The 16,011-nt window shown below is 45.6% G+C and overlaps 1 protein-coding gene across 1 annotated transcript in view; it reads right to left on the reverse strand.

Annotated features, from left to right (window-relative positions):
- Window positions 1-2,464, reverse strand: part of LOC119249232 (liver carboxylesterase 1-like) — a 37,428-nt gene extending 34,964 nt beyond the window's left edge. Inside the window, exon 1 of the mRNA XM_037516419.2 lies at window positions 2,361-2,464. Within this exon, the coding sequence (XP_037372316.1) occupies window positions 2,361-2,412 (52 nt within the window). The 5' untranslated portion in view covers window positions 2,413-2,464. The remainder of the gene's footprint in view (window positions 1-2,360) is intronic.
- Window positions 2,465-16,011: the final 13,547 nt, after the last annotated feature.

The following is a 16,011-nucleotide window of genomic DNA, read 5'->3' on the forward strand; positions in this document are numbered from 1 at the left end:
TTTCAAGACAGGAAGGCGGGCAGGTGAAGGGAGAATTGTCTTCCTGATGGTGAAAGCACAAACCCTGGATGTGTGTGCTTTCGTTCAAGAGGCCACTGTGAGAGAGAGGAGAAAGAGCTACAGAGCCAGCCAGGGAAACTGCAGCCCAGGCTGAGGGCCTCCATGGGTGGGTGAGTCAGAAGAGAGCCAGAGGGGGTGGGGAGCACAGAGTCAGGTGGAAGGGGTTTCAAGAATGCAGAGTGTTGCAAAGAGGCAAAGGAGGGTAATGTCTGACAAGAAACCAGAGTCCATAAAGGTCTTTGTCAGCCTTCAGAGAGATGAAGTGGGTGTGTGAGCTGCAGAGGACTTCTGGGAGCCGAAGGGCAGACAGAGACCTTGAGGATGTTAGTGAGTGAATTCGGGGCCTGATGCTCTTGGGCTGCACCTGGGCCTGGAGCTGCGCTCCTACTTGCTGGTGTCTGCCTGCTGCCCTCCCTGGGCCCTGCAGGTATCACGTGACCATGTGAACAATAATGACAACAGCGGTGCTTGCTTAGGTTAATGCTGAACTCTTACTGTGTGCCAGAGGGGCCTTCCAGTTCAATTAATTAACATACGTGAAGGCCAGGGCCTCCCTGGTGGTGCAAGGGGTTAAGCTGCAACCTATGAAGCTATCGGCAGCCACCTCAACGCGAGTTCAATCCCCCAGCCCGCCAGGGAGCAACCCATATGGCGCAGCAGACCTCTTCTTCTGACTCGCCCTCACCTGCTGCTCCCCTTAGCAGTGTACTTCGTCTAATCTGCCTGTTCTGTTCCCCACTCTGTCTCTGGTGAATCCTCTCACCGCACACACCTCTGGCCTGTACCCCAGCTCTTGTATGCATAAATAAATAAATCTTAAAAAAAAAAAAAACACGCGTGAAGGCCTTGCTCGCTAGGTGCTAATATGCCCATTTCACAGAGGAAACAGAGGCAGCCAGTATGGCCTTTCTTAAGATGGAATTCTCCATCCTGGCCAGAGATAGATAATCATCAGGAAGGGACTATTCCACACCTAATCTGGCTCCTTTCTGACTCTGCGCTCTCCTCAGTGCCAGCCCTCTCACAACTCACGCCACCAGAAAGAAGAGAAAATCCAGACAGGGCCTGTGCTGCCCGGGCACCGATGGCCAGCACCCTGCCTGCAGATTCAGCAGAAGATTCCAGAGCGTGACTCCCCCTTTGACCTTGGGCCACACATTTCCCTTATAAAGCCTCAATTTCCCCACCTATACCAGGACTCCGGGAAGGACTGGGGTCCCTTGCTTCCCCCTTGTACTAAACATGCCTTTTATTTTCTGTGTTCTGATGCCTTGCTGACCCTAGAGGGATGGAACCCCACAGAGTCAGCTAATTCCTGGAGACAGTAATCAACTTGCCCTTTGAGCATGCCAGGCCCATGCCCAGAGCCCCCTTCACCGACTCTCATGGGTTCGGTCGCTGTTGTCCTGCCCTAATCATTTCAGGGCAAGGCCCCTGGCAGCCACTGACAGCCCTGGCCAGAGCCCACTGGAAGTGGCGAGCCTGCTACTCCTAAATCTGCCTGACCTCTCCCTTCCCCTGGCAACTACAGACAAGGTCCTTGCCCACAACTGCTCTCCTCTGTTCCTGCCCCACCCCACCATGGTGGACATTCCCTCCTCCTCTTGGTAACTACAACAAGCTTTCTTTGCAGTGGCAGTCAGCTCTTAATCTGTTGTTGGTTTTAGCATACCGCAAATATTCTATTCATGCATTATATTTTAAAACAACCCCTTTACTTACAGAGCCCCTTTTAGTACCACCTGCGTACCAAGCTCTATGTTCCCTAGCAATGGCCACCCATTTCCACCTCACAACAGCCCAATGAGGCTGGAACTACTGTGCCCAGGACAGGAGTTTTCTGGGAGGGGAAAGCTAGGCACAGAAAAGTGAAGAGCCTTGCCTACAGACACAGCTAGTAAGTGCTGAGCTGGGATTTGAATCTACATGTGCTGGCTCCAGGGTAGATACTGTTAGTATTCTGCTAAACCACTCTCCCTGATTTGGATGTAACCTGACTAATCATCAAGGGGAAAGAAACTGAGCTCTCTGATGTCCCCATCTGTGGTGCATGAGACAGCTGCCCTCCTGCACATGACAGGTGCAGTTGATCTCTAGGGTTTTCCCTCCCTGCATCGAGCAGTCCTGGCTGCCTGGGCTCTGCAACCCCTTGGCAGGCATGCCTGCTGCAGACCATACCTGCCGGGCGTTTGCTATCAGTGCCTTTGCCAGGTATGCATCTTAGTTTTTTTTTTTTTTTTAGTTCCAGGAGGAGGATATCTAAATGTGCCTCCTGCTATCTGCATTTCAGAAGGACTCACCCCAAGCGTCAGAAGTGATGAGGGAGACCAGGACCAGAGCAGAGAGCCACATCTCTGAAGAACAACAGCTCCTGGGTGCTGTGAGGTCTCCACTGTCCTGTGGAGCAGTGTCAGTCCAGCTCCAGTGCCCTAGCTCCTGCCCCCCAGCTGCCTGCTACCCAGCTCCAGTTCCCGCCCCTGTTTCTGCCCCACCACACCCCACCCCCAGGACTTGCCTCCACTGTCAATTGCCTAATCAGGAGGCAACCTGAAAAAGCTCTGCCCCTTCCAAAGTGGCTCCAGGGGTCAGTTGGGGCTTTTAAGCCACGCCTACCCAGAGTTTACCCTCTTTTATCTAAACTGCTTGGACTAAATAACCTCTCAAATTACAGCCAGCTAAAGGCTCCTCTAAACAACCTGTTACATAAGGGTTTCTCCCTTGCAGGATGGCAACCTTAGTGTGAAGTGAGCTTCCCACAGGTTGGTGCTAGCACTTACCTGCTTTTAGGCAAGGGAAGTGCTGGTCTGGGGACATGAGAACAAGCTTGAAAAGTTTTAGAACAATTCTCAGTCCCTCAGCTGCTCAAATGGGGCATTTAGGACAAATCTTCCAGTTTTCTGAGCTGTTATTTCTTAAAGTTCTATGCTCTAGACTCTATTCTTAAAGTTTAAGCTGGAGGAATCTTAACATTTCATCCAGTTCTCCTTCTGAGGCCAAAATTAACTTTTCAATATTCAGCTCAAGTGACTCAGGGAACTCACCACCTCTCCAGGAGAGGTCGCTGTACAGAATGTTCTTACAGTAAACAGACTCCATCTCGCCATAGTCCCTGACCCTAATCATCCATCTAGCCATCCTCCTATTTATTCATTATTCCAGTTGTTCACTCATTCTTCCAACATTTACCAAATGCCTGGTGCTATGCTAAGTATTACATATACAAAGATGAATTCAAGAATGTTCCATCTTCCTAAGGGGCTCTCCAGATAAGAGAGGAGTGGAGGAGGGCATGCATTGCAGTGCCAAAGCACCAAAGCAAAGAGCTAAAAAGTGCTCTGGGCAATTCTGGGGAAGTGCCATTTACGTACTGGGGACACAAGGAAGATGCCCAAGCCTATCTGATAGAATCATTAAATGCTCAGCAATGAGGAGCTAAATAAACTCTGGCAAAGCTGGCTAAGGAAATGCACTCACTCAAGCCAACGGACACCTCTATTTGTTAACAGGGGAAGGCAGTCATGGTCGATTGTGAAGGGGAAACAACAGGTTAAAAAGTAATAGTGGCTACTCTTTAGGAAAACAATTTGCAGTTCCTCAAAAAGTTCAGCACAGGGCTACCATATGATCCAGCAATTCTACTCCTAGGTATCTACCCAAGAGAAATAAAACATATCAAGACGAAAACTTACACATAAATAATAGCATTATTCATTACAGACAAAATAACCATTAACAACAACCCAAATAACCATTAACTGATGAAAGGACAAATAAAAGTGGGTTCTAGTCATAAGATGGAATATTACGCAATCACAAAAAGAAATGAAACATTGCTTTCTAAATCATGAGTGAACCTTGAAAATACGATGTAAATGTAAGAAGTCAGACACACAATAGGCCACCTATGGTATGATTCGATTCATAGGAAATGTAAAGAGAGGAGACTCATGGCTGCCAGGGGCTGGGGTAGGAGCTATGGGGAATGACTGCTAATGGGTATGTGACTTCTTTGTGGTACTCAAGCCCATGAACTGACACTGTTATCTCCTGGGGACTCAGAGTGGTTGGAAAAAATGGTGACACATCAAGGAAGAGGAAGAGCTAAGGGTTGAGCAAAAGCTGAATAATGTTACAGATGATACTCTCAACCACTTGACCCAGGTGTCAAAAACTTTTTGACAAGCCAAACATTTGTGGCACCCTAGGCACCTGCCGGATTCACCCCCTTCTAAGTGCCCACACTGCCCTGGAGGCCACTCCTGGGTCCTCAGGCTGCCTGGAAACATGGCTGGCAACAGGAGTGCTGGGATTTCTGGGACAAGAGGGCCTAGGAGGCAGTACTGACCTATGATGCAAATTTCATTGTCCCCTTCTCCCAATGTGGACAGGTTGGAGAAGTTGCTGCCCAACCAGAAGTTGCATTCTCTACCCCCTTGCATCAAACTGGAGTCCTCAGTTCACTCTTGCCAATGGAGGGCAGCCATGAAGTGAGGTTATTGCGGGGCGAGGCAGCTAGTGAGGCGGCAACTGGGCCTTCTCCACGCTTACACTGTTTCCCCAGTGTTATCTGGCAACCCTGCCCTGGTCTAGACATGGCCAATGTGCGATCAGGAAGAACTGGGTAACCAGCTGCCATAAAGCACAAGACAGTTCCAGAAAAGTGCATGCATTCTTGGCCAAGGCCACAGCTTACAGCTGAAAGGAAGATTCTGGCACCCCAAATTCAAAAAATAGGATGCTCACTTGCATTCATGCTAGCCACTGTAGCTGGCCAGTGAGAAGGAACCCTGTGGTGGGGATAAAATTGTGACAGCATGACAGTTGGTCCCCAGAAGCAACTGCCTCCACAAAGATTGACCCGGACTGGGGTTCCTCTCTTACTTTTACCCAGGAAAGAACTGCAAATCATAAAGATCATCCTAAAAATGAGCATCACATCTCTACCCACAGGGGACACTCTGGGTGGTCCTTCTAAACTGAAAACAAGTGGCTTCTAATCACATGGCATCATACACACACACACACACATCCCCTACCTATTTTTTCTAAACTGTCTGTTTCTTTTTTTATCTAAAGATTTATTTATGGGCCTCCCCGGTGGTGCAAGGGTTGAGCGCTGGGTTGCGAAGCTGCCCGCACCATTTGCAGCGCCGGTTCAACCCCCGGCTGCTCCCCGGCCACCGGAGGAGGGTCCCACATGGCGCACAGACCTCTTCTGCCTCCCACTGCTCCCCTCAGTAGTGTACTTCAGTCTGCCTGCTCTGCTCCCTGCTCTGGCTCTGGTGAATTCTCTCACACTACCGCGCTTCTGACTGTACCCAGTGGTTGTATAAATAAATAAAAATAAATCTTTTTTTAAGAAATAAAGATTTATTTATATTTATTTATGCATACAAGAACTGGGGTATAGGCCAGAGGTGTGGGGGGTGAGAGGATTCACCAGATATAGAGCAGGGAACAGAACAGGAAGACTGACTGAAATGCACTGCTGAGGGGAGCAGTGTGGGCACTTAGGGGGTGAATCCAGCAAGTGCCTAGGGCACCAAAAATGTTTAGCTTCTCAAAAAGTTTTTGACACCTGGGCTGAGTGGTTGAGAGTCAGGGGGGGTCTACTCCACCAAGTGGGTAGCTCCCTGGCCAGGGATTGAACTTGTGCTGCAGTGGCTGTGGCTAGCTAGCTTCATAGTTGCGTCTTATCCCCTTGTGCCATCAGGGAGTTCCCCTCCCCCCACCTATTAAAATAACCATCTTACCTCTTATCCTGGCCAGCTGGCCTGTGTAACTTGGGAATACAGCCCGTATTCTTAGACCATGAAGATTGTAGGATACTATCTTAGCAAAACATAAAAGGTAAGGGTGAACTATTCTCTCAACCCCACTGATCAATCACATGCCGACTGGCGACATGAACCGACAGAGGCAGCCACTCCCAGACCTAGCTGCACCTGGCTGCAGCCTGGAAGCCCATGGTTGGCTCATCATGACTCTGCAAAAGTGATAGGTGAGACTGGCATCTACCGAGCCTCAAGCCAGAACTCAGTTTTGCTAAGCATGAGCCAGCTCCTGGTCACATGAGCTGTAAGTGATACGGTTCTCCTTGTTTCCACGGCGGGTGAGTGCGATCACCTCTTTTCTCTTAGGGGAAGTCTCTAGGATTTCCAAGGTTTAAGTACTTGGGCAAGTATTAGGAGAGACAACATCTCTGGGGCTCCAAATTAACCTCCTGAAACTGCTCCATCTCCGTAAATTTACTCATGAGATATATGGAGAACAAATTCTAGAACAAACACTAGATGTCATACTGGGCCCTTCACTTGGCTTTGCCCATGAATCATGGAATTAATCAGGTATCTTTGCAAAATACAAGTATTAACAAATAATATAAATGTATATCAATATAAAAGGTGAATGCAGTACTGGGGGACACTCGAAGACCTCAAGTGTCCTGACCTCAAGTGACCTGACCTGCTGTTCAGGTCAACAAGGTAGTGGTCTGAGGTTTGAACCGGGGTCAGCAACGCTGGCATGAAGGGTCAGATAGCAAATATTTTACGTTTTTCAGGCCATATGGTCTCTGTGGCAACTACTCAGGGTGGGATGATCTCTCACAACCACTCTGGATCAACATTCTGTGAATCTAGAATTTTATGACACTTTCCAGTGCAGCCGGGACATCTACAGTGTTTCTAGCACTTCAGTTATTCTCATCCTGACATATTTCTTGCCATGTCAGCGTGCCATCTGTACTGCTGCTGCTAGCAGTTTTCTTTAAATGGATTTTGTTTTTTTAAGATTTCTTTTTATTTATGCATTCAAGAACTGTGGTGTAGGCCAGAGGTGGAGGGAGGGTGGTGGTGAGAGGCCTCACGAGAGACAGAGCGGGGAGCAGAAAGGCAGATCTATTGAAATACACTGCTGAGGGGAGCCGCAGGGGAGACAGGAGAGGTCTGCTGCGCCATGTGGGTAGCTCCCTGGCCAGGGATCAAACTAGTGCTGCAGTGGCTGCGGCATCTTGATAGGCTGACTTTTACCCCCGTGGCACCAGGGAGGCCCTAAATGGATTCTTGTACACATACATTTGAAAAGGACATTTTACACATTTCCTTCATGGAAGACCTGTACAACTTACCATGAATTAAAGTTAAGCATGGTGCTGGAGCCCAGCTCCAGCTAGAAGTCGTGTCAGGGATTTCCGAGAGGAGAGGACGGCTTCTGCCAAGTTTTCTCAGGGGACAGAGGGGAGGGGAAGTGGAGCCAGGCAGGAGTGAGGAAGACACAGACACCCTATTTTGGGCAAGTGTCTCCTGCTGAGGGTCTCAGCGGGTCTTTATTTATACCTTAAGGAGAGGGAGTGGTGAGATTACATCAGCATAAGCATTGAGGCAGAGCAGAGACAATCAATATAAATTTTCTCATGAACATGTAAAGACTCCCTAGGTCTCACACCTAAAGGGCATTTCTCTGGTAACCTTAAGAATAATTAGTTTCCTAGGTACAGCTCATTTACTAACATGATCAATCATATAAGACAGCACAACATTTGGCAACAATTATTTCCCAGTTACAGCATGGGTGTAAAATTCCTATTCTATATCCAATTACTAAAATCAATCTATCTCCTAGCACTCAATTACCTTGGCTAATATTTTGATTACTTCAAAGTGGTCTAAAACAACTCATCAAATCTAAGTAAGTGCTACTGAACTAACTCTTAACTAGAAATTTCTAACTCTTAACTAGAAATTCCAAACGTCCACACGGCCTGCAAACTATTGACCTCTTGCATACACCAGGAATTGTGCTGCTGCCGCAACATGCACCCCCTTGTTAGGCTATGGCTTCCAAGCCCAGCTGGTTCAAGGCAGCTTGTTCTCCATAGTTCTCAGGCCCGGAACATTTCCTTCCTAACTATACCTTTAGCATTTTGTACTTTCTTTGATACTGATTCAAGTGTAAGAATAACAAATCAATTAATATCTAGGTCCGAACTGGGTTTTCACATGACAATTAATAACTAACTAACTTCTGCATTAACCAAGAACAAAGAGGCGAGCATTAGCAGGCATTGCCATGGAGACTCCCAAGTTCAGATCTTCTTTGGGAAGTACAACTTTCCCTCTTCGGGGATCACAGAATCTCCCCAATTCTCGGGAGTCTCCCCCAATGCCCAGACCATGTCAAGAGACAGCATGGGAGGCGCAGCCTGCCACAGCATGGAAACTGTGTTACTGTATTTTTAAAATTAAAATAATGTTTTAAAAAGTAAATAAGGAAAGATGAGTAGAACACTTCTAATGGATTTATCAAAGTGTATGACTGAAAAACAAGTTACCCCATGGGAAACAAGAACTGTTGTGGGCCAGTTAGTAACATAAAGGCAGGCACAAACTCATCCACCATCATGATCAGTTAGGTAAACAGGTATAGGCTTCATCCAGAGTCACCATGCCTGCAGCCATTTCCTTGAACTTCATCCTCTGAACACTCAGATCATTGGGTAGAGGCTGTGTTGTCATTAGGTGGCCAGACCAAGCTCCCAGGGGTCAGCTTGGTCTCAGGACAGACTGTACTGCAGGGCCCCTGTGGGAGATACTTTTGGCCTGGGGGTGGATCCCTGAGTGCTGCACTCGCACAGGCATGCATGGTGATGTGTGTGGCACACACAACTGGCATTCAGGTCCAGCAGGCCATCACGTGGTGCTGCCTGGCTGAGCTCCCACTGAGTAAGAGTGTATTGTGAGAGCAGGGTCAACTATGGGAACAACAGAGAAGTTCAGAGATTAATTCTTGCTTATGTAAAGAGTAGATGCTGTTCAGGTCAACAAGGTAGCAGTTTGGGGTTTGACCAGAGGTCAGCATGAAGGGTCAGATAGCAAATATTTTAGGTTATGCAGGCCATATGGTCTCTGTGGCAACTACTCAGTTCTGCCATTGTAGCAAAAGCAGCAGAGTTGATGCAGCTGGCCCTGAGAGAGGCCACTCAGGGTATTTTTTCAATAAACTGAGTGTTCCTGTCTCTATCTCTCCTTCTACCTCCTCCCTTCTTCTGTCTCTGCCAGCCCTGACACAGCAAGACCTCCTCACCTTCCTCCTTCTCTGCCGACTCAATGGGAAGATGATGAGGATGCACTTCCCCTTATAGAACCTAACCATGTGGCCAATCTAATATCAGGTGGGTGGGAAATGTGGTCTGCTTGGATGCCAAAAAAGGCGGGACATATTTTAACGGACAGCTAGCAATTCCTGCCACAAACAATATCTATTAAATCATGGATGTTATTGTAGGGATTTTTCTTCTATATGTGGGAAATCAGCAGATGACCATTACATAAGTGGTTTACAGTTCGTTTGCACACCATTTAAAATCATATTGCATAACTCCTGGAATGAGTATAGGGCACTTTGGTAAACACTCAGCTTCGGTATTTCTCTGATTTTAAGAGCCTGGTGGTAAACCCAGCCCCTGCTGCTAGGGCTACCTAATAAATTTTTCCTTAGTCTTTTTTTGAAAAAAGATTTATTTATTTATTTATGCATACAAGAGCACTATCAAGCTATTGCCAGCCACTGCAGCACGTATTCCAACCTGGGATCACTGGCCAGGGAACAACCACATGGTGAGGCAGGTGAGGTCTGCCTCTCCTCAGCAGTGTGTTACAGTAGATCTGTCTGTTGGGCTCCCCACTTTCTCTGGTGAATCCTCTTACCACCCCCCCACCACTGGCTTACACCCCAGTTCTTGTATGCATAAATAAATAAATCTTTAAAAAATAAATAAAGAAAGAAAGAAAGTAGACAAGAAAAGAAAAGAAAAGAAGGGGTGACAGCAACAGCATTTTAGAAGCTGGCGGAGGAATGACAACTTCTTTTCTGAGCAGAGAAAATGAAGGTCATTGCTTGGGGAGGAGGGACCGCTGACACATGGTTCAAAGTGGAAGCAACAGAAAATTCTGGATATAGAGGTATCCACTGTGTTAATGGGGTGGGGGGAAGGTATCTACCACTTAAGTACATGGGGAGCACAGCTCTTTCCTCCCAGATCCATCTCAGGCCTAAATCCCACACTGGAGCTCTGCCTCTGCCAGCCAGAGAACTGAATGAAATCTCATCACCTGATTACAGAAGAATAGGTGCGGGTACTTTGCAGTGTCAACATGCAGTGATTTCTGTCCAGGGATCAGAATGTAAAAGGGAGAATTTCCCTTAAGTTCAAGGAAATGGTTGCAGAAACGTGAACCCGGATGAAGCCAGCACCTGGCCACCTAAGCCGTGGCAGACAAGGGTTCCCTGTTGTGTTACTGACCATCAGACACCACTCTTCCCATGGAGTAAAGGCAATTCTGTAAATCAATTGCTGCATCAGTGAACAGTAACTGAAGTAAGGAAATATAGACTGATAACAATAAAAATGTAGCAGAAATACCCAGTATCAACAACATGGAGCAGCTGGAAGCCTCTTCACACTCCTTTGCTGATTTCATCCTCCATCTGTTAGGTCCCAACTTGAGCTCCGAGGCATCCATGGAGCCCAGCAATCCCTTTGCCTAGGAATTCCCTTGTGTCCGGACAGAACTGAGTGGCAGGGTAAGTTTCATTTTCCCCCACTTCTCCCTGCCCAGGGGGACAGTGAGGTGTGTGCTTAACACACACTCAGCAGAGCACAAGGGCTGTGGCTGATGGACCTGCCCCTGTGTGGGGTTCATCTTGTAGATGTGTCACCTGGAACAGCACCCAAGTGCAGGGCTGAACTGGCCGCCACACTCCCCCTGCCTCTGTCTTGGGGGAGACCTGGCAGCCTTGTTGCCAGGGCTGAGGCTGAGGGAACACTGGGGTTGGCAGAAAGGTCCAGAGTCCAAATGGCCTTTAAGGAAAGAGAAGAAGAAACAAGGAGCCACAGGGCAAGGGACTCCTCTCTGCGTCTGAAGTGGGTTTCTATGGACTTGATGGGAAAGCAAACATTATAAAAGCAAGAGTCCTGGCCTTAACCTCTGTTCTGCCTGGAAATACAGTCTTGTCAGACTTTTCAAATAACGGGTTATATCTCCCCCTTTACTGGGAAATGATACAATGGTGTATAGCATTGGTTTGTAATTTAATGATTTTGTATGGTTTTCTTTCCCTTTCAAGGTCTACAATATCGCCCCAGAAGTCTCTGAGTCGAGGGAAGCATTTTTCCCCGCCATTGTAATGCTGCCCTCTGCTGGACATTAGGAAATTCACAGGAAAAGACTGGTTCGATTTAGGGATTTGAGTTAAGATTGTTTTTAAAAAGGATTTTCTGTAAAAAGTGAATTTTTTATTTTATCATAAGAAAGTTATTAAATATTTTATGCTTTTACAATAATGTAAAAGCAGAAGTTATGTAGCTGCATTGCTAATGAGTATGAAGTGATGTGACCTTTAAGGGAAATGAAATTGTAAAACTTCACAAGAAGAATCACTTTTAAAGGGTACAATCCATTTTCTGAAAACCCAGATGCAAGAAATAAATTTTAAAAAGTAAAGTACTAGTGACTACTTGAAGAAATGACCATTTACACAATAATGACTCTACAGCCATTTCATCAGAAAACTTCTGAGAATAAAATCAGTGTCTGATTATTTTTCTAACTTCTAGCATGTAGCCCACTGTCTTATTTATAAGCATACACACACACACACACACACACACACCTGTTTAACAAATGGGAAAGTTAAGCTTAAAAACAAAAGAGTAAAAATACTTATTTTTGAAGTTTTTTTTTTTTCAGTTGTCCATAAATATCCAAGAGCAGGTTGATGGCTAAAGAGACAGTAGACAGGAATGAAAGCAGATTTTTTTTGGAAGCTCCTCTGGCATCTTAGAAAAGACATAAGCCAGGACCTCCCCGGTGGCCTAGGGGTCAAGTCTCAGCGTTATTGTTGCTATGCCTGAGTTTGATCCCTGGCCAGGGACTAACCCACATATGGTGCAGCAGATCTCTCCTGTCTCACCTGCTGCTCCCCTCAGCAGTGTATTTCAGTAGATCCACCTGCTCTGCTCCCCACTCTGTCTCTGGTGAATCCTCTTACCCCCCGTACCTCTGGCCTATGCAAAAATTAAAAAAGGAAAAAAAAAGAATGTATAAAAAAATCATATGCTAAAGAACAAAAGAAAAGACATAAGCCTCACTATCAATACACAGTGGTTCTTAATAGGGGTACACATCAATCATCTGAAAATTGAAAATGCAGATTCCCTGGTCCCATCCAAGGAGAGCCTACTTTGGTTGGACTGGGCTATGGTATGGGCATTGAAATTTTAGGAGAATTCCTCAAGTGGTTCTTCTACTTACATCCGGTTAGAACACCCTAAATTAAATTAAAAAAGCAGGATACTAAGTGGAATTTATATTTCAGCTTTAAGTCAATCAAACATTTGACTGCATGTGGACAGGAACAAGGAAGAGGGCCCTATATCTGGGTGACTTGGAAATAGCCTCCTTTTTGCAAGACACCTTCTAAAATTAGGACCATATTTAACAATAGCTAAGCTTTGGAAACAACCCAAATGCCCAAAAATAGATGACTGGATCAAGAAGATGTGGTACATATATACCATGGAATATTACTCAGCATTCAAAAAAGATAAACACATGCAATTTGCAGCAACATGGATGGCGCTGGAAGGGATCATGCTCAGCGAAATAAGCCAAAAAGAAAAAGAAAAATACCGGATGGTCTCACTCATAGCAGGAATCTAGAAAACTTAAATAAGGGATCAGGAAAATGAATAACTATAAGAAAGTGAAAATCAAAATCAACAAAAAACTATGAACCAGAGACACTTTTAGGGGGGCGGGGGCGGGAGGGGAGGGATTGGGGTCAGAATGGGGGGGGCTGCAATTGTATGGGGAATATAAAAATAAAATTTATTATTTAAAAAATAAATAAATAAATAAAATAAAAAAAAATTAGGACCATATTTGAGGAGTCTGGGACTTCAAGAATATAACTAATATGTGGAATGTTTTTAACATAATATTTTAAAAAATGAGTTGAGTGGTGTTTTCTAGCTGTTAATTTTGCCAATATCAATGTAGAAATTAGTCTTCTGCAGCTGCAGAGGCAACTGAATGCTCAGCTTTCTCAAATGTGGCTTGATTCCTCTTCGAGTCATAAAGTTGCCTAACTGCCCCTGATACAGATCTACCCTCTCCCTCAACCGTGAAGCCAGAAACAACCCAACAACCTTGGACCTCAACCTTGTTGAGGGAGGCAGGCAGTGTGGTCAGAAGAGCCCAGCTCTGGAGACTTATAAGAGACTTGATGCCTGGTTTTGACTTGCCACTAACCTACTGAGTGAGCTTGGTGAATTACTTTGTATCTGCAGATTAAAGTGTGAGGTCAGTGATCCAAACTTAATCAGGAGTCAGGTAATATCAATTGAGTGAAACAGGCCAAAGGGGAATAGTGAGGACTGTGGAAAGTTGAGAGCTCTTGCCTTTGTAAAGGGAGTAGCCACAACTCAGTTCCTACAGATGGCTCCACTAGGGTGACTGAGGACAGCTGTGCAAGTTGTGCACTGCACACACACACATTACTTCAGAGGACATCACTCACATCTTAGATACAGATATTTATCAATCACAGTTTCTGGGAAAATGTCTGTAGTAGGTTTTGAGGGAAGGATACTTCCTACTTTGCACAAAGGTGCCATATGGGCTGTCAGAAGTTCTGGGACTGCAGGTCTAATGTCAGATACCCATTTTTATTTCCTGGAGAATCTCGAAATGGGATTTTTATTGTTAAATTCCCCTACCTTAAAAATTAACTGGAAACTAATTACAAAACATTTTTGACAATGTGTGAGCTAAGATACACTTGGGTGGGGAGGCAGATTCAAGTCAGGAGTTGGAGATCTCTCACCCAGATGAATGCTAAATTCCTGACATCTCAGAAACCTTCCCTTCTATGCAGTGGATGTGTACTCCGATAAATTATGTGGACGTGATATGGATTATTTGGTTATAATAAGGATTATATAGATATGAAATGCAAATGTGCATTTTTTGAATATGGTATGTACAAGTCTTCCCTACCTATCTTGTGGCTAACTTCAATTCCTGTAAATTAATATAAATGCTATTTCTCCAGGCTTCAACTCAAATTATGTTCTCCTTGCACTTTCTTAGAAAAAACGGGCCCAAGTTGGCATCGTTCGTGTTGGGCTTCCAGACAGACTTCACACCTTTGGCAGTTTGAGCTTTTCCCAAGGGTAGTCCTAAGCCAATCGGGACTGAGGTCATCTGCCTGTAAGACCCCCTGCCTTCATCTGAGGGAAAGTAGCTTAACCTGAAATCATCTTTTCCTTTGCTCAATGTCTTGTCGCACCCTCTTTCTATCTACAACACTCTCAATTTGTGTGACCCCTTGCAGTATCTAGAAAGGATGCTGCCTGATTCATGGATCATTTAATAAAGTCAATTAGATCTCTCAATCTGTGAATTTTATTCTTTGATACTTTTCCTTGAGTGAACGTACCAAGTTTACGTAGTAAGGATTCACCTGTGTAAATGTTGCTTACTGATGGAGAGTGTATCTTGGAGATGTGCCTGGTGCACATCATGTATCTGGAGGGGAGCCAAAATCTGCACCCCAATTTAAATGTCTTTTCAACAAGAGGCTTGTTTTATGGGAGGGGCTATGAAAGTTAGGTGGAAGTTACTTTTGATTTTTATCTGAAAGATTCTCTTTGTAAGGGCCTCTCTCAGGAAAACCTAGTCTCCTTATGTCTTTCCAGTGGAGAAGGCAGAACTTATGTCTGCATACTTTGCTTTGCTGTACCTTTCCCAGTAAATGCTCTAGCTGAATTTTCCCTTCTTCACCCCAGTCTCCCTTGTCTTAGCTAAGTTATTGAAGATGGCATCTGAGGCCACACAGGTGAGTCACTCAGTCATGCTGGGTCTCCTCTAGAATACAAAAGGTCTACATGTTATTAAACTTCTTTTTAACTTCTTTCTCTTATCAATCTTTCTGATGCTTGTCTGACTATTTGTCAACATCAGAGAACCCAGAGGGATACGGGATGATTTCCTTTGTGCCCCGACATACCAATTGCAGATTTATTGAATGACAGATTAGTTTTGTTCCTATCAGAGAGATATCTTTTTTCCTTGTGTTAGAGGAGGTGCCATGTTCCTATCCCCACTTCATGAGGCACCTTAGACTGGCTACTGGGAATGAGGGGTGGAGCTGAGCAGGCAGGGAAAGCCACATAACAGGGAAGATGGTGGGCTAAGGAGGAGAGAGAGCTCTTGCTTCTGCAACCCGATTTGCACCCTGGTACTGCTGGAAGATATGGAAGGAGACACATGGCGAAGAGACAAGGAGACCCTTGAAAAGGACACAGGGGGAGAAACCCATGGGGAGACTGACAAGGCAGCTGTTATCTTGATTTGTACTTTGATTTTTCTCCTTTTGTCCCAGCTTTTTGGGACCTGCTTAAGAACCCTTTTCCCAGGTTTTCCTGCCAGAAGGTGCTTTAGACTTGTGGCAGGCTTTCAGGTCTTAGTGGCTCTGGCTTCCAGCCAAACCCATTTGGCTGGGCATTTGCTAATGAGAGGATGGGTAATTTTGGCTGTTTCACTAAAAAACTATTATCTTCTCCTCTTCTTTCTCTCTCTGCACAGTAATTCCATTAAACATCTTTCCTGCTAAGAGTATGCTTTGCCTTTGTGTGCATGGATGGCTGGGCCCCTTTAGAGTGTAAACATTTGAGGGTCCCTGGATCCCCATCAGTCATGAACTAATACTTGCTGTCCTTGACCTGACCTTGCTGCTGGGGTCTGACTTCTGGGTTCCTGACAGTGCATGACATCTGGCTTCCGTGGCTGAGAAGGGGGCTCTCCAGCATGCCCTCTTCTTCCATGTATCCCCAGAGTCAGAGAAGAAACCCAGTCCAAGCCAGTGATGCTTAGGACATGGATGCTT

The sequence above is a fragment of the Talpa occidentalis genome, unplaced genomic scaffold, assembly GCF_014898055.3.
Source record: "Talpa occidentalis isolate TD23 unplaced genomic scaffold, MPIMG_talOcc4v2.1 talOcc4.17, whole genome shotgun sequence".
Lineage (NCBI taxonomy): Eukaryota > Metazoa > Chordata > Mammalia > Eulipotyphla > Talpidae > Talpa > Talpa occidentalis.